Here is a 20148-nt window from a genome sequence, read left to right on the forward strand (position 1 = left end):
TATTTGGAGTTTCCCCCGCTTTAGAGATTATCCTCTAAAATATTTAGTTGGGTCATGTCATCTATTTACTCTTTTAAGAAGAAGAGCTTCACAGGCTTTTTCTGTCTCCCCTACTTCCAGCTTCTTCCCTGTATTAGTTTATCTCCTCCCCATCCTCCAGGTGATGTTTGTGCAACAAAATTTTTATCATATCCCTCCATTCCCAGGAAAGTTTTTCTTAACACTCAAGTCCTTTGACCATCTCCTGCCTACCTGTCCTCCCCATTCCTGTGCTCAGATTCTCTTCTTACACATGCACTTATACCGTTGAATTCCAGCAATAATGAATTATTCTAGCAATATGAATAATTGAATATATCTTTGCACATTCTGTTCCCTATGCCTGGAATACTTAACATCTTTCTACATATCTGCCTCATAAACTTGTACTGAATCTTCAAATCACAGATCAGATGGCCTTCTGTATGCAAGCCAAATTAAACATTCTTTCCTTTCTTCCACCTTTCATATACCTTGTACATATCTCCATGATTGGGTTCAACATCTTGCATGATATCTGTCTTTCCACTAAACCAGAAGATCCTTGAGGCAAGGACAAATCCCCCTTCCTCCTGAGTCTAAAACAAAGCTATCATGCAGGAGTACTCAATGACTTAACACCTTAAGTCACCACCTTCTGAATGAGGAGTCAAACATTTGCCAGATACTTAAAAGAAGGGGAAATGAGATTGAAATCAACAGAATTACTATTTTTTTCCCAATCAGGTATGGTCTATATATATAATTTTGTTTTCTGCCAGAAGATTTTAGCATTTTATACTTAAATTCCATTTCCTATTTTAGACCACACTCCAGCACATAAGTTGTCAGATCTGTTTAGTAAAGGCTGGTATTTCTTAAGTGCTCCTTGAAGCTTTTAGTTCAAAATAAAAAGCAAAGCCTTAGGGAAAATTAAATCTGAGCTTCTGATTTCCCTTAGCGTTTAAACACCAATGCATGATCTTGGAGTATTTTCCTATTTATTTAAATCTTGAATTTGTGATCCAGAACTCTGTTGACCCACCGCACTCCACGATTCCTGAAATAACGAATCCCTTTCCTTATTCTGTTGTCTGCCATCTCTGCTTGTGTGTCTATTTTGAGCTGTTAGAAAGGCTATCCTTTCATCAGTAGAAGCAGCATTATCCTTACTGCAGCATCTCTTTTCCAGCTGATTTTTATTATCACGTTTTCTCCATAAGGAATGCAGATGTGTAGTTTATATTTCTCAGCTCAGAAAACATTTGGGGTTGGAAAAATAAGAGACTGCTACTTTCTAATTAAAAATAGAATTGTTAGTCAGAATCTTTTTCACATTATTCTACAGAAGTGAATACTGTTCATGCCTAGCTCCTATGCCTGCAATACAAGATAGAAGACAGGAAGTCAGGCTCACATAGAGACCTTTAGTTACTACTTACATGTGCGATTTCTCTCCCAAATGTGGGCTCGGCCTTCTGAAAAAGTATTGCGTGCTCTTTGATCAGTCTTTTAAAAATGGCCAGTCTTTACTTGCAATATGTTGAAATAAATAAGTTACCATCCCTTTTCTTAATTATGAAGCTAGGAATAAGAATCATCTTTTATGACCATTCCTGTTCCCACTCTTGATTCTCTTTTTACCTTCAGATGATATCATGGCCATAGCACAGCTGCACCAGGGCTGTGGGGTAGATTGTGGAAAGGCCAAAGAAAGTGCCTGGAGACAGCATGTGAGACATATGATTTATTAGGGAAAGCTTACAAGAAATCAGTACTGCTCCAAGAAGAGTTCAGTGGCAATAGGCTGAACAAATAGCACCTCTGTCCCTCAGGGTGCCTCACTAAGCAGAGCCTCTCACCCTAATGGCATTTTGTATAGTGGCAGCTGGCCAGACTAGCGGCACATATCATTTCCATGGTGCCCTCAGATCCAAGCCCATTCCCACACAGAGAGGAATTTTATGTTAGGCTGCAGAAGCAGTGACATTGTCAGCATTAGCTCACTTAGTTTGCTTGTATGAGCAGCATCCCCAGGAGCAACTGTCCTGGCATACATACAAGAAAGTAGCTTTCTACAGATAACACTAATTTGCCCTAGTTCTCTGTGTGCTTAAGAGAAAGCCAGTGTCCTTCAAAATAATAAGTATCTAGAATTTCTGGCCCAGGTTTGCTCTCATTGTTCTCTTAACTGAGCTAGGTTTGAGGGAGCACACAGGGGGCACTCAGGGATGTGGGGCTTTATTGTCCCCCTTTTCTTTAAGGATGATGCAGATAAGTTACAAACACCAGACTGCTTTGTAGTGAAAACCTGACTGTTGGTGCATATTAGATAGGCAAAACCCCTAATGATATCCAGGGCTTGGGGATTCTGATCACTTCACAGTACTATTAGCTTTTGTTTGTTATTTGACTGAACTGCACACTCCATGCATTTTTTGTCTTATGGGAAACAAATGGAACTGGGCAAGGAAAAGCCCTGATGGCTTCAGAGCAATCTTCTTGGTTGAGGGATGAATGAACAACACAAGTATATGTTCTCCTGGCAGTGAGGATAATAGGCGATTCCCAGCATTGAAATAGCTCTTTCTGCATCATAGTACTTGTTCACATATGTTATTTAATTTCAGTTTCAAGTAAAACCCTGAGATAGATAGAGTGAGGGTGTCCCCTTATTCTACTGAAGCACAACAAAGTTCCAGAAATTTCCCCAAGCAAAATTGTACTTTTTCTGATGCTCCATATAAAAAATGGAAGCAGCATATTTAAATAGTGGAGAAGAACCAAGATTCAAACCCAGGCAGTCTGGCTTGAGAGTCAAGGCTCTCAACCTCCATGCTGTGCCACCCTCATTGAGGCAGCCATCTTCCCAGACCCCAAGTGCAAACATTCGTGCCTTGAAGACCTGCCAGCCACCCACGTGGATCAGCACTGAAGCAGCAGTCTTCCAGAATCACAGCAAAGCCTTTCGTTGGCATAAAACAAAAATACCCAAGGACAGGATTTATCCTCCTCCCACTTCTCATCATTCTTTCTAATTTTTCCTCATTGTTTTGTGCATTAGAAACCAAGAATGATGAATGTGAGATGAAGGAAAAAAAGAGAATAACAAACAAACAAAAACCTGAGAAATCATTTTAAGACAAACTTTCTTGCATGTGTATACGTGAGTATTCTCACTCGTGCAAAAGGGAAAGAAGTAAAAAGCAGTGTAGAATAGTGACCAAAATTTTAGACTTGGAGCCAGGCTCTCAGCCAAGTCCAACTTGGTGACTTTAGACAAATTTATAATCTTTCATAACCTGTTTATTTCCTTCCCTGTAAAGGAAATGGCAGTAATACTACCATTTCGCAGGGTTGGAGCCTCTCCTTTTTCTTCCTAGAGTTTCACCAAGTAGTAACTATTGAGGTAGGTGATATGTACTCTAATTTATTTCATCTCTGTTTGTAGTCAGAATAAGAAATCATATTTCTAAGTTTAAATTCCCCCTATCTTAAATGGCATTTTTCTAAGAGATAACTAGCTTTCTCCACTTGGCTATAAATTGCACAAGTGTAAGGATGTTCAAAACTCTCTCCCCACTGCCTGGTGAAATGCTTGGAACAAGAAGTACTTCATAAATATTTGTTGAAGAAATCAGTGAATGCTGAACAAACAAGGTACAAAAATAAGTATCTCCTTCTCTCCAATTAACTAGAACCTAATTGAGAAGCCCCTGAAAATAATTAGAATATTAGTTGCCTTCTACTTTTAAAAGAGAAAATTTAATTTGAGAAAACTAAACTAAAATAATGGATTCATTTTAATACAATTGTAAGAGTTTGGGTGCTGTATCCTAGAGTAAAAATGCACTCGTGATCTCTTTCATGGATACTCACTAGACTGCAAAACTGACATTAAGAACGAGTCAAGGAAGGTGGTTCCCCACTCTCAGTATCATCTTGGCATTGCAGTGTAGAGCAGGATATTAGCCTTTGGGTTTAACTCTTCGGCTGCCTAGAATTCTCTTTTCATAGACACCAGAATGGCTTTCTCTCTCACTACATTCAAGTCCCTGTTCAAATTTCACCTTTCTCAGGGAGGCATTCCCTATTCTATCTAAAATAAATCATTTCCCTTCCCCAATCATTCTTTAGTTTCTTTTCCTACTTTAAAAAAAAAAAACTTTTTAAGTCAACTTATTAATGTTTAATTAACCCACAATAAATTGAGCATATTTGAGCATACACTTCAATGTTTGGTAAATGTATACATCTGTGAAATCATTATCACAATCAAGAAAATGAGCATATGCATCACCCACAAGATTCTTCATGCCCTTCCATAATCCCTCCCATCCCTGCATAGACATTAATCTGTGTTTTGTCACTAGATAAGTTTGCTCTATCTAGAACCTTATATAATGGAATCACACAGATGTATTATTTTGTTATTATTGTTTTCGGAGGGGCATCCTGTTTATTTTTCACTCTGCAAAATTATTTTAACATTCATTTGTGTGTTGTGTTTATTAACTATTTATTGCTGAGTAATAACCATTTTACAGATAAACCACAGTTTGTTTTGTTGAATGGTCAACTGTTGAGGGAAAGTTAGGCTGTTTCCAGTTGTTGGCTATTACAAAGGAAGTTACTGTGAATTCTTATATACAAGTCTATATATGGTGTATGCTTTCATTTCTCTTGGATAATTATCCAGCAGTTCATCTAAGACACATAATAGATATATATCTAACTTTCTAAAAAACTACTAAACTGTTTTCCATCAGCAGTGTTTGAGAGTTCCAGTTGATCTGCATTATTGTCATTTGATCCTTATCATTATCAACACTTGATATGGTCAATAAGTGATATCTCATTATGGTTTTCATTAGCATTTTCCTAGACTAACAATGATGAGCATCTTTTCATATGCTTATTTCCATCCCTATATCTTTTCTGGTGAAGTACCCGTTCAACTGTTTTGCTCATTTTAAAAAAATGGTTGGTTTATTACTCAGTTTTGAGAGTTCTTAATATTTTCTGGATACAGGTTTATATCAGATATGATTTATAAATGTTTTCTTCTAGTCATGGATTTGCCTTTTCTCTTAACAGTACCTTCCCAAAAGTAGAATTTTAAAATTTTCATGAAGTTGAAGTTTAACTGTCAAATTTCTTTTTAGAATTATGTTTCTGGTATCTAACCTAAATTCAAGATTCTTCCTAGATTTTTTTAAAAAGTTTCTTCTAGGTGTTTTTCATGTTAGTTTTTATATTTAGGCCTATAATGCATTTTGGGCTAATTTTTACATAGATACAATTTGTGGATCAAAAAAGTTTTTTGCATGTGAATATTAGATTGTTCTGTTGTACTCATTGAGAAGTCTCTCCTTTCTCCACAGAATTGCCTTTTTACCTTTGTCAAAAAACAGTTGACCCTCAGAGTATCAGTCTATTACTGAACCTACCATTCTATTTCATTGATCTATTTTTCATTCTTGGCATCAACACCCCATTGTCTTGATGACCATATGTTATAATAAGTGCTAAAGTAAGGCAATGTACATTTTCTAAATCTGTTCTTTTTCAAAGTTATTTTGGTTACTCTTAGTCCTTTGCATTTCATATGAAATTGACTATTTCTACTGAAAAAAAAGGCTCCTGCTGGTACTTTCGTTAGGATTACACTGAATCTTTAGATGCAATTGGGAAAAACTGGCATATAACAAGGTTGTCTTCCATCCATGATAATTGTTTATCTTTCCAATTTTTAAGACTCTATATTATTTTTCTCAGCAATGTTTTATAATTTTAAGTGTACAAGTCTGGCATATCTTTTGACATATTTATTCCTCAGAACTTCATAGTTTGAGGTGCTATTTTAAATTTGCTGATTTTTAGACTTTTTATATTTTTTTCAATGTTTTTATTGGTACATTATAGTTACACATAACAGTAGGGTTTGTTTTGACATAATCATAATTCATGGAACATAATTTCCTCCATTTCAGTCCCTGGTACTTTCTCTTTCACTCCCTATTTCCCCTCCCCCATTTCCCTTCCTCTATACTACTTGTTTTCCTTCTATCATTTTATTAAAATTGGTGCTTTATAGGTATGCATAAAGGTGGAGTTCACTATGGAATATTCATATATAGCATAATTTAGGATAGCATAATTTAGGACTTCAAATTTTGATAATCTATTATTAATATAGATAAATGCAATTGATTTTTGCATATGATCCTTTATCTTGAAATCTTACTAAACTCACTTTTTAATTCTGATAATTTTTATGTGTATCTCATGAGATTTTGTATATAGAAAATCCTGTCATATGTGAATAAAAACACTTATTTCATCCTCTTTAATCTGGATACAGTTTATTTTATTCCTTTTTATGAATAATTGTACTAGCTAGACCCTCTAACAAATGTTGATTCTATTGTATCACCTTAAATATGCTGTTGACCATTTACCAAAATTTGGTTATGAATCTTTGCATCTATGCCCAACAGATATTGTTATGTAAAGCTTTTTTTTCTCATAATGTCTTAGTCTAATTTAGTATTTGAGTAATGCTGACCTAGTAGAATGAGCTAGCAAATATTCTCTTCTCTTCAAATTTCTGGAAGAACTTGTATAGAATTGGCATTATTTCTTCCTTATATATTTGGTAGAATTCAGCACTGAAGTCATTGAGGCCTGGAGATTTCTTTGTGGAAAGTTTTTAAGTAAAAATACAATTAATTTAGTAGAGAGCTATTTAGTTGTAAGCATTCTCATAAGTGAGACTTGCCAATTTGTGCCTTTCAATAAACTTGTCCTTTTCATCTGAGTTGTTGAATGTATTGGCATAAAGATGTTCAATTTTACTCATCAACTCAAATAACACATTTTGGTTTCATTGCTTTTTCTCTATTGATTTTCAGTTTTCTATATATTTATTTTCTCTCTGATCTTACTTCTGTTTACTTTTTTTTGTCTTCTTCTTTTCCTTATTTCTCACGGTGAATGCTGAGGTTATTTCTTTGAAATTCTCTTCATTTATAATGTAGACATTTTAATGCTATAATAAGTTTCTAGTACAACTTTAGTTGTACCTCACAAATTTTGATACACTGTTTTTATTTTTATCAGTTCAAAACATTTTCTGAATGTATTTAAAAATATCCTAGCAAAACTACAAACAAATAAAAACATAAATCCAAAGCTGAAGATGGTTATGAGGATATGAAATAGTAGTAATCAATGAAACTACAATAACTAAATCTAAATTAAAATTAGTAGACCAACTGGAAATATTCTGTGTAATAATAAATAAGGATTCGGTCTTTAGGAGTCTTGCTGAGGAAATTGGTTCTTAGGCTTATGTGATGGAAAGTTGGGGATACATCTTCTTCTTTTTTTCTTTTTTACTTTTAAAAAATTTTTAATTTTAATTTGTTATATATGATGAGAGAATGCATTACAACTCATATTACACATACACAGCACAATTCTTCATCTCTCTGGTTGTACACAAAGTAGAGTCACGTCCTTCATGTCTTCATACATGTACTTAGGTAATGATGACCATCACAGTCCACCTTCTTCCTACCCCATACATCCTCCCTTCCCCTCCCTCCCCTTTTCCCCTTTACCCTATCTAGAGTTCATTTAATCCTAAATACCCACCACCCCCCACAGCATATTAAGAATCAGCATCCTTAAATCAGAAAAATCATTCAGTATTTGACTCATTGGCTAATTTCACTTAGCATTATATTCTTCAGCTCCATCCATTTACCTGTAAATGCCATGATTTTATTTGTTTCTAATGCTGAATAATATTCCATTGTGTATATATACCACATTCTCTTTATCTGTTCATCTACTGAAGGGCATCTTGGTTGGTTCCACAGTTTAGCTATTATGAATGACATTGAAAACTACAGAATGCTAAAGAAAGAAATTAAAGAAGATCTTAGAAGATGGAAAGATCTCCCTTGTTCTTGGATAGGCAGAATTAATATTGTCAAAAATCACCATACTACCAGAAACACTATACAGATTTAATGCAATTCCAGTCAAAATCCCAATGACATTCCTCATAGACATAGAAAAAGAAGTCATGTAATTCATCTGGAAAAATAAGAGACCCAGAATAGCTAAAACAATCTTTAGCAAGAAGAGTGAAGCAGGTGGCATCACTTCACCAGACCTTAAACTATACTACAGAGAATAGTAACAAAAACATCATAGTATTGGCACCAAAATAGACTTGTAGACCAATGATACAGAATAGAGGACACAGACTCTAATCCACATAATTACAGTTATCTTATATTAGACAAAGGTGCCAAAAACTTACTTTGGAGAAAAGATAGCCTCTTCAACAAATGGTGCTGGGAAAACTGGAAATCCATATGCAACAAAATGAAATTAAACCCTTATCTCTCACCATGCACAAAACTCAACTCATAGTGGTTCAAAAACCTAGGAATTAAACCATTTATTAGAAGAAAAAGTAGGCCCAAATCTCCATCATGTCAGATCAGGCCCCAATTTCCTTAATAAGACTCCTATAGTGCAAGAATTAATAACAAGAATCAATAAATTGGATGGGTTCAAACTAAAAACCTTCTTCTCAGCAAAGAAACAATCGGTGAGGCAAATAGAGAACCTACTAATTGGGAACACATTCTTACCACACGCACATCAAATAGAGCACTAATCTCTAGGATATATAAAGAACTCAAAGTCTTAACACTAAAAAAACAAATAATCCAATCAATAAATGAGCCAAGAAACTGAACAGATCCTTCACAGAAGAAGATACACAATCAATCAACAAATATATGAAAAACTGTTCAATGTCTTTAGTTATTAGAGAAATGCAAATCAAAAATAGTCTAAGATTCCGTCCCACTCCTACATCTGCTTCTAGTAAGCACAGGATCTCTAGGTAAATTGATGTAACTGGATACTATTATGCTTAGTGATATTTCCAGTCTCCCCCTCCAAAAAAAAAAAAAAAAAAAAAAAAAACAAAGTTGAATGTTCTCTCTGATATGTGGATGCTAACCCATGAAGGAATAGGGTTTGTGGGGAGCGAAGAATAGAAGTTCATTGGATTAGATCAAAGGAAATGAAGGGAAGGGATGGGAAGATAGGATAAGGATACACAGTAATGAATCAGACATAAGTTTCCCATGTTCATATATGAATACATGACCAGTAAAACTCCACATCATGTACAACCATAAGAATGGGACCCTAATTAGGACAAATTATACTCCATGTGTATATAATATGTCAAAATACACTCAACTTTCATGTCTATGTAAATAAATAAATAAATATTTGGTAAGGAGGCAGAAAATGTAGTGTTAGACTAGAACAAGATTTATTTAGTGATCAACAATAAAAATGTAAAATTTGGTCCAGAATAATTAAGATGGGTAAGTTAAATGCATCTAAGATTCACACATGGTTGTAGGAAAGGGGTAATGAGGAGCAAATATTATAAGGATATAATTTAACTGTAGTAACAGACATATAGAGTGGCTCAGAGGATGTCACATACTGCTAATGGTAATGTAAAATGATACAACCGTTATGGAGAAGAATGGATGAGTGGTTAAACAAACTGTCTTACATTCATACTACTACTCAGCAATACAAAGGATGTCATGGGAATTATATTAAATGAAAAAAACTGCTTCCCAAAGGACATATATTATAGAACATTCTTGAAATAACCAAAATGATAGAGATAGGATACAGTTTAGTAGTTGCCAGGGAATAAGGAATAGGAGAGAAGGGGAGATGGTTGTGTCAGTCAGGTTTTCATTGCTGTGATCAAAATGCTCAACAAGAACAACTTAGAGGTGAAGTTTATTTTGACTCATGGTTTCAGAGGTTCAGTGCATAATTAATTGACTCCATTGCTGTGGGCCTGAGATAAGGCAGAACATTATGGTGAAAGGGCAAGGTGGAGGAAAGCCACTCAGCTCCTGGCAGATGGGAAGCAGAAAGAGGGAACTAGGGACAGAATGTATGATCCCCAAGACACACCTACCAGTGGCCTACCCCCCCAGCCACTCCCCACCTACCTACAGTTACCACCCAATTAATTCTTTCAAACTAGAATACAGTGGTAAGATTAAAGCTCTCATAATCTAATCACTTCACCTCTGAACCATAACAATGGCCATGGCTAGCAGGAAGGATTCTTGTGATAGTGCTGTTTATATTAACTGGTGATGGTCCCATGATCTTCGTATGTGATAAAATTCCATAGGACTCTACACACACACGTAAGTTCATGTAAAACAGATGAAATCTAACTAAGATCAATGGATTTTAACAGTATTGCTTACTTGTTTGTCATCTTGTGCTATAGCATTGTGATATAGATCAAGATGTTATCAGAATAGTGAAATCTTATAGAGAATCACTCTATGAATACATTTCTTATAATTGCATATGAGTCTACAGTTATCTGAAAATTTAAAAATAATAACTTTAAATAAGGGGTGGTCCTTGAGATATCAGGCAAAGAACTGAATAAACTATGGCAATATCTGTATTCTGGACTATTCTAAATGATAAATTAGAGCTTAAATTTACTTAGTAGAAGTTCCATAAGACTTTCTTGAATGAGAAAAGCGAGGTTCACAGAAGTGTGATATGATTCTGTTTTTATGAAATAATGTGAAAAATACCTCACATGTGCATATATATCTGAACATCTGTGTGTGTGTTATTTAAGCATGGGTATATGTATACTAGATTATTAACATGAATAACCTTGCAAGAAGGATGGATAATATGGATTATAGGAAGTAGTAACCAAGAAAAATGGAGACAAAAAAAAACCCCAAAGCACTAAAATACCATGAAATAATCATAATGTATATTTATATTCAATTATGTTTTGTATTCTTATGTACTTAGAGAAATATGAAGAAATATTTTTATTTTTATCTTCATTTTATATCTTATTAAATAATTTTAAACATGTTGAGATATAATTCATATGCCATTCAATTCACCCACATACAATCTAATGGATAATAACAATCCAGTGTTTTTTAGGATATTCACAATTGTACAACTACCACAATTATAAAGCATTTTTATCACCCTAAAAAGAAATCATTATCTATTAACAATCAGTCTCCATTTCCTCCAAAATACCCTTCTCCAGCCCTAGACACACTTAACCTACTTTTTTTTCTATATAGATTTGTCTCTCCAGAACATTTTATATAAATGGAATCATATAACATATGGGTTTTTTGTGATCAGCTTTTTTCACTGGGAATGATGCTTGCAAATTTCATCCATGTCATAGCATGTATTAGAACTTGTTTCTTTTTATTTTCAACTATTATTCCATTGAATGAATGTACCACATTGTATTGTATTTATCCATTCAAAGGTGCAGGTTTGGCCATGGGCACTGTCATCTTGGAAACGCCCTTGTCTCTTTCACTAATCTTTCTGTTGTCTGCCTCATTTGATATCACACCTAGATATTAGGTTCCACTAATTGCCAATTGATTGCTCTATGGTCAATTTCCTAAAGTATAAATGGTTCCAGAAACTGGTCCAAATAAATTTAAGCAGTGTTTTTAAGTCAGTCTTTGAGGTTTGTTCTGATGACAGCAGGGCTCTTGGAAATGCCTCCTTTCCTGGTTCTCTAAACTACTGGGCTACCATTTAGTTTGTTGCTCTAATGCAGTGTACTAGTGTTTTATTCAGCTTTTTTGCTGCTGTGACCAAAAGACCTGATAAGAACAATTCTAAGGAAGAAAGTTTATTTAAGGGCTCATGGTTTCAGAGGTCTCAGTCCATAGATGGCCAGCTTCATTCTTCAGGGTTTAAGGTGAGGTACAACATCATGGTGGAATAAGTCAGGACATGGCCACCAATAAGCAGAGAGAGACTAAAATCAAATATATACCCCAAACACATATCCCTAATGATCTACTTCCTCCAGCCACACCTTACCTGCACACAGTTACCACCTATCAGGATTAACCCTCTGATTAGATTAGGGCTCTCATAACCCAATCATTTCATCTCTAAACTTATTATCTCACATAGGAGCTTTGGGGGAATACCTAATATTTAAACCATAACAACTAGCCTCCTTTTAATAATTTATCAGCAAAATTTCCATTTCTTTGTATAATTCTTTAGGCTTGAATTTCTTTTTACCTTTTCAAGTAAAGTCAATCCTGGCAGAGAGCATTGTAAAGCTTTTGGTTCCTATGGACTGACTCTCCCCTTAAGCAAAACCTTTGAGCCACTCTCCTGGGCACAGGATAGGGAAAATAGCCTCTGGTCTTCTTAGCTCACCTTTCTGGGCATAGAACCTCCACTGTAGAGGAATATGGTATCCCATTATTCTTGCCATACCAAAACGGAGGTAGACTCTGGGATCTTTGAGTGGGGCTCAATAACAAAAGAAGCTTCCAGCCTCTCCACCTTACTCATCAGGAATTTAATCTCTACAGTTTAGAGTTAGAGGATATTAGAAATGCTGGCCTGCCCCTTTTGATAATTACCTATTCATATCCTTTGGTTGGGAGCCCAGGAGAGAGTCCATCCTCTTGAGTGCCCTCATCCAGAATTAGTGCATGGGGACATGCCTCAGGTTGTGAGGGCAGGTGGAAGCAAGTCATGGCTAAAGTGTCAAGGAATCTTTCTGATATTACTAAGTCTTAGTAGACCTTTTGAATAAATATTCTTCATCCACTGTATGGTCTTAGGACACTGCAGAGGCATTGGTTGTTTTGTTATTTGGGGTTTTGAAATTTTGGTGTAGTCTTTTGTTTTGTTTCCAATTTTTAGCAATTACACCTTTTTAGCTGGGATTGGCTGTGTGAAGGTCCTCGCACTGCCTTTCTGGGAGTGGAACTTCTGAATTGTTTTTTCAGAAGACTGTGCCAAAGAAAATTCCTTGTTTTTTCACATACACTGAGCTTTGGTTTCCTTATTATAATGAAAGTAATAATCCACACCACAATGTTCAAACCCATGAGAACCCTAAATAAATGTTTTTTTTTTTCTTTTTCTTTTTCTTTTTTTCCTCCTGTCACTCCTCTTATCTGACTTTCAGAACTCAAAGAAGTTCTAGTTGTATAAGGGTGCCTGGTCAATAATGTGTTGTGATGCTTCCAAGAATTTCAAGACTGAGAAAGTATTTTAAGCAAAGTGAGGAATATATTTAAGCACTATTAAAAAAGTGATTTCAGGCCTGAACCAGGTTCTGTTACAACTCATGAAAAAAAATTCTTTAAAAAAAAAAAACACAAGCCAACAACATGGCTCATGATCTTTTTTCTCTTCCCTACTCTTCTTGACTACTTCCCCCAATTAATAATCTCTCTGAGCTGTATTTTATATAGCAATCTGAATCTTGAAATAACTCTCCCTTTCCAATTATTAAGAAATCAAAATCTCAAGAAAGCTATTTCCATTATCATTTTATTCATTTATTTAACAAAGATGATTTGCTATCTAGGAGTTTTATGGTGCTGTATTCTGCACTTGGCCCCTGTTTTGTATCTTAAGAAATGAGTTAGAATTTGAGGAACTATCTTGCCAATCCAAAATGCTATTTTCATGTTTGCTCAATTTTTATGTAGCTTATTCACCTACTCATAACTTAAAATGTTCAGGGAAAACACTGTGGATGGCATCCTAGGAGAAGCTATAACTGAGACTTATCTTTAACTTTGTGTTGTAACAACTGTGGAGCTGGTCAGGGACAAATAGAGTCTTGTTTTCAGCTACTTGTGCAGGTAATGTTGAGAAACTAGAATCTACCAAAATTCATTCATGTGCTCCTACAAATTCTTTGATCATCTGAAAAGATCCAAAGCAATCAAGGATAAACTGTAATCAGGTACACTGCGATCCACCCAGAGTTGCTTACTCAAAAAGGGGACAAGGATAATGAACAAAAACCCAGACCTAAAAATTATATTCAAAAACTAAAACATCTTCTTTTCAAAGATATTCAGAGTTTGGGGATATAGGTTAAAAATACAAATTTTAAATCTGAATATAAGAGAACCTTATGTAAGTTTCAATTGTTAAATTTTTGTTTAGCATTACATTATTTTGTTTAGCAGGTGCAAATTGAATTCTTACTATGTGCAGTGTCAATAAGGTATATTCCTTGCTTTTAATAAATGAATCTTATACCCAAATAACTATTGTGTAAGTTAGAAAAATTGTTTCTGCAATGCAACTTCTAAAACAATGCCCTTTAAGACAGAAAAGAAAGAGATTTATTCCTGTTAGGGAGGATTAGAAGAAGATTCATAAAGGAAATGGCAGCAAATGGATATAAGTGCAGGGACATAATGAAACCAGCCAGAGCTTATTACAGGCTGCCTTCTGAGATCAGCTAGTAATATCCCTTGCTGGAGAATTGGGGAAGGGGTATAAAGGAAAGAGGGAAAAAGGTTCGATGACTTACAGTCATCATGAAGACCCCAAAATGTCATCACAGGACTTGGGAGTTTATTTTGACGTCAATAGAAAACACATAAGGGTTTTGAAACAGGGAATAGTCATCAGAGCAGTGTCTTTGAGATTATTCTGACAGCATGTATAAATTAGATTTTAAAATACCAGAGGTGGGAAGACCAATATAGAAGTCATTGTTGTGTTAGGCTAGGTGGGCTGGAACTAAGAGTTCAAAAGCCAAAGGAGATGTCAGTTCCATAAACACAAAACAGGAAATGGAAGTAAGAGAATGGATGACACCGTGATGAAGGATGACTGCCACTTGGGGGCTGGTGTCAGTAGTGGGAGAGGGGTACGAGGTATTTTGAGGTTTAATGTCTGTGTGTTGGAGAGATTGACAGTGTCCTTAAAAAGAGAAAGGAAATAGGGAAAAACATGACTTAGGGAAAGAAGAAAAAGGATGTTTTATTTATTCAATAAATACTTATTGGGCACAATAAATAGTAATGTGTCCAGTGCTGTTCTGGAGGGGGAGAGAGTAATCTTGAATTTTTTTAAAGTGTTTCTGAGGAAGAGGCACTGTTCCCAAAATGTGTGACTCCGAAGGCAGAGCTGGAGCCAGAGAGTAGGAGTGAGGTAGGAAGTAAAATATCTTTCTAATAAATGGAGGCTTGTTGGTGAGTAGTAAGAGCTCTGTTACAGGCAGTATTCAAGTAGAAGCTGGGTATTATTCTTTCAGGAACACAGTAACAAGGAATTCTCACCTTAGGAAGGAGGTCAGACTAACCTTTCTTCAAGTTCTCTTCCAGTCTTAAGACTCTATTCTTCCTGATGATGTAGTCCTGTGAGTTCTATTATTAATCTCTGATTTCTCCCAATTATTAAATAAATTACTCAGTCTGTCTGCCATTCAGTAAAACTCACACATTTACATCTGTTATTCTTGAATTATTTTTGGTTAGGGCTCCTCTTCTGTATTAAAAAATTCTACCCAGTTAACATTACCTTTGTAACTATTTAAGAATTATAACCCTGGCAGATAGGGTTATAAATACCAGAGGGGAAAAGGATTTCTTGTGCCTAATAATATTTTTGTTTAGAAGAAGCCCTGGGAAACCGGGAATGGATTATCTTGACTTCAAGATTACGATGCAGTTTCTATATGTTGCAGTAGTTCAAAAAGGAAAAAAAGCATCTCAGAGAGGTTCATTTTTATACGGCATGTAAAGAAAAAGAATAATTATTCTCCAAACACTGTGAAGCTTTAGATCAGAAACATTTATCTGTGCTGCATTTAAAAGAATAAAAGAGGAAAGGAAGGGAGAAAAGGGAACAGGGAAAGAGGAACCTGTCATGAGCCCTGTTATAAGCTATAGTTCAAGCTTTGCAATTCCTGGTGTCTTTTGAAACGTAAAATTCCACAACAAATAGCCCGGTAATGTAGAACCAGTATGAAGATTCAATTCAGATTGAAGCACTTTGGTTTGCTTTTGAGTCTTGCTATTTTCTGCATTTGTTTTGACTGCTCTCATCATTCAAGATTGACGCTTGGATGGGTGTGTAGGAGGAAGCAGCAGCAGCAGGCTTACAGCTTGCAGACAAAAAAAATCTGCCTTATCTGATGGCTATTATTGAAAATGCGAGGTGTAGCCTGGGCTGGGTAATGAAGGGGAGCGAGCGAGGGGGAGCAAGGAGCATGGAGCTGCATACTGATGAGTGTAGGAGTACTTGATAAAAAGAATTCTGGCTGCTGGCCGTGCATTGCTCATTGTGGAGTACTCCAACAATCACATAGAACGCAGACCAGCCTAAGCTGACAGCTTGATATGCCTTCTTCTGCTGCCTGGTTTTGGGGGCTGTATGACGTACTGGTCGGTAGTAAAGATTAATATGTAAGAAATGTGGAGCTAGGATCAAGTCACACTCCACAGCCTGCCTGGCAAACTATGTTTTACTTCTGACTTTGCTCTCTCGCTGAGAACATTAATCTGTCAAGCTGGCGGGCTCCTTTGATAGCAACTTTCCCAGGAGCATGATGTGGCAATGCCACCTCTCAGCCCAGGACTACCGCTATTACCCCGTGGACGGCTACTCCCTGCTTAAACGCTTCCCTCTTCATCCTCTTACAGGACCCAGATGCCCTGTCCAAACAGTGGGACAATGGTTGGAAAGCATTGGGCTACCTCAGTACGAGAACCACCTGATGGCTAATGGATTTGACAATGTGCAGTTTATGGTAAGATGCTCTCTGTGTCCAGGGAGCTGCCTTTTGTCTGTCTTTGCTTCTTGTGTGTCTTACATAGCTCAGAGGCAGCCTGATTTGCTCCAAACCGATCAGTTTTGTATATGTAACTGCATCAGAAAATTGAATGCCCTTAGGACTAAACTTACTGTGTACATATTAGACACTTGCTGAAAATGAGATCTATGTGCATCCATATACATATGTGTTATATGAATGAGCCGGCAGAGTATTTATAGGCAATGGAGAAGATTAACATTTATATTTTCCTTGTCATTCTTTGTGTGATTTTTTTTATATAAATTGTGATCTTAGTATACCCAGTTAGATTGTATCACTCTTCAACTAATTCTAGATTCCTAAACCTTATTATTTTATTTGAGCATCAGCATTTAGTGATTAATTAGACAATTTGTTATGCTGATGGTGTAAAAATCATTCTTTCCTGATAATTATTCAATAAGCAGTTTAAATCATTCGGACACCCTTTGGTTCATTAGCAAACTGCTTCAGATGGTCAATTATGGGGAGTATTAACTTACTTACACATGCTGATTGAAGAGCAATGAAGTATTGTTTGTTACTTTAGGTGGAAAATAAACACTTGGGTCAATTCGTTGTCAGCATGTAGAAAGAGGGATAGATGCACTGAATACATTCATGTACTTCTGAATCCTGGTCTACATGCAGTTTAAACCTGGTGTGTGCAAACTTCCCACTGTGATGCATATAGGTGAGGAAGGATGGGGAGGTGTGCTGATGACAATCTGGCTTTCTAATCATTCCCATACCTCCCCCAGTGCTCATCAGTTCCTCTTGTAAAGCTACGTCACAGCCCTTATTGCCTTTCCTTGCTTTTAAGCTCCCACCACACATATCACTGATCCCTAAATTTAGAGAGACCTATGTAACATGGGCATGTAGCACGCAAATTACTTGTAGAAATAATTAATAGTTGTTCTTAAATAAAATGCTGGGGCTGACACCTGCAGCTTGCTAATACCAGAACTGATCGTAAAAATACTTAGAGCTAGTCAGATCTTTTTATTTTCATGTGATATTATTTTTTTCTCCAAACTGGGCTTGACTATGTAGATTGGAAGATTATTAAAATTCTTGAACTTCTGCTCCTTTCCCAAAAATGTGTTTGCTTGTAAACTTTGGGGGGGTGGGAAGCCATAAATTTAGTAAGTCGTGATTTTAAGAAATTATGTACATATAACATTTAATGAGTGTTTTGTTGTTTTTAAAAAATAATTAGAGATGCAGCTACTGTTATTTTTCTTGAATTTATCAAGTACTTTTAGTAGCTAGATAAGATGTTTTATTTTAAGAGGAAAAGAGGGAAAGTTCTTCAAATGCTGTGAAAGTCTTAGGACACTGAGATTTAAACAAACTTAGGACCCTAAGTTTAATTCCATTAAATGGAATTAAGAAGTAGGGTAACTATCAAACAGAATAAGTCATTTCATCATTATTTATGTTTAGTATACATTTCAACATCTTCATTCTTTCTCCCTGTCTCTATTTGAAATGGAGCTTTCTCATTCCCATCCCTCAGACCCTTGTCCAAATTTATTGTGGTCCATGAGAACTCAGGTCTCATGAGACCTCAGGTTTTTTAATACTCTCGGTCATTTGGCCATACTGAGATACTTGATTTCAGCTTGATTTTTCCTCTGAATGTTAAATACTATGAACAAATATAATCCCTTTTTAAAAGCCTCTGACTGAAAGGTTAATCACATGGGTTTTAAATAAGAATTTTGGGAGAGATCATAAAATACATTCATAAATAAATTATATACAAGCACTACAAATGTATCTGGAAGGTAAAGATCCTGGACATGTGCAGCAAAATCAAGGTCTAATCATAGATTATTTTCTTTACTTGTTTAATTCCAAGTATTAAATATAATTTTTCAGAAAATAAGAACACATTATTAATTCATGTGAGCCAAATACTTTCTTTATGATACAGAATTTAAAAAAACTTTTGAGTTATCATGTAGAGGAGTTAATTCATTTTGAAAATGAAGCATTCATAAAATGGTGTCATCAGTTACTGCTTTACATGCTGTTGTACACCATCTATTTGCTACTAGAACAAGAAATGAATTTTTACCTTTATAAAAATCATTTATTGATCTCCATAACCTAATTTATTTAGTTATGAACTTAAAGTACACTAATATGATTGGCCCACTTTAAGAAGCAGAATTCAATTATGTGGTGAAAAATCTTTTTTAGACTTGCTAGTTTTCACTTGGTATCATATTCTAGCTTTTGTTTTTCTTGAAGCACATTCTGACCTGCATTTATTCATCTTGTTGCCTAAGCAACAAGCACCACGCTTCTGTTAACTATGATGTAGTGCCGGTCTTATTAGTTTTTTAGAACAAGACAGTAGACATCAAGAGGGTATAATTAATGTTGGTGGAAACATCATAGTACATCCATGCATAGACATGCTTTATTTAGGAAACATTCCCAGGAGTTAACTTTTCATTTAATCAATATTCCATTAATGTGAGTTTAAAGGATCCATATGAGTAACTTTAAAGTATTTATTGAAAGCTTTAAACATTTTTTTTGCTAAATCTATTCTATACACTCTCATATATAAACACAATATATGGAAAATTTGTCTGCATGGCTATAATTAACTTTAATAGAGATTACTTATATCAATTCCTAGACATGGTTAGAGGAACTCCCATCCACTGCACTTGCTTTTAAATACCTGTCAATTGTTGCTTCTCCTTCAGGCTCTTGATACTTATCCTTGATTTTAAAGATATGTGAAATGTTTTTCTATATCTTCAAGTTAAAATACCAAACTTTTTCTTTATGCATTTCATTCTGTTTTGTAGAATAGTTGTGCACACAAATTGGACCCTTTGTATCCTTCAAAATAGCAAATAAATAAAATTGGTACAATCAAAGAATAGCTACAAAGTTACCTCAGGTTGCCTAAGACTTTGGTAAGGTCACACATGTGTTAAAATAAAAAGTCCTATCACAACAGAATCCTGAAGTCTTCCCTAAGTCCCACTCTGCTTGTTCCTCCCTCTGAAGTCATACTTCATCTCCTCCCTCCTGCTTACGCACTTCTGCTGCTCACCAGCCCTAGAAGTGCCGCTGGGGTCTTCTGACACCTCATTCCTTTACCCCAAATTTGCAACATACACAGAGTGTCTGTTTCAACGTTATTTTTTTCCACCAAGAAGTTTAGGTATAAAGTGAGTATTACACATAATGCACATGCTTCTATTTCCTTATTAGGTTTATTTCTACTACCACCTTTCTTTTCCTAAGTCTAATGACTTCTTCCCTAGTTTTAAGTCTCAAACCATCTCTTTTTGTCCCTATGACTTTATCCTTGGATTCTCTCCCCACACTTCACAGACTGCTGTTTTCTTTCCTTCCCCTGT

The 20148-nt window shown here is 35.5% G+C and overlaps 1 protein-coding gene across 15 annotated transcripts in view; it reads left to right on the forward strand.

Annotated features, from left to right (window-relative positions):
* The window catches only part of Anks1b (ankyrin repeat and sterile alpha motif domain containing 1B), a 1117917-nt gene that overhangs the window by 721093 nt on the left and 376676 nt on the right, over positions 1 to 20148 (forward strand). For 11 of the 15 annotated variants that reach the window (XM_058571278.1, XM_058571279.1, XM_046419347.2 and 8 more), the window contains one exon: positions 16602 to 16708. In XM_058571278.1, coding sequence (XP_058427261.1) covers positions 16602 to 16708 — 107 coding nt within the window. Of the gene's footprint in view, positions 1 to 16234; positions 16709 to 20148 lie in introns of those variants that run through there. The other 4 variants (XM_058571282.1, XM_058571281.1, XM_058571283.1 and 1 more) reach the window with 2 other exon arrangements.

Source organism: Marmota monax, unplaced genomic scaffold, assembly GCF_021218885.2.
Source record: "Marmota monax isolate L192 unplaced genomic scaffold, Marmota_monax_Labrador192_F-V1.1 WCK01_AAM20220418_F8-fsc00036, whole genome shotgun sequence".
NCBI classification, from domain to species: domain Eukaryota; kingdom Metazoa; phylum Chordata; class Mammalia; order Rodentia; family Sciuridae; genus Marmota; species Marmota monax.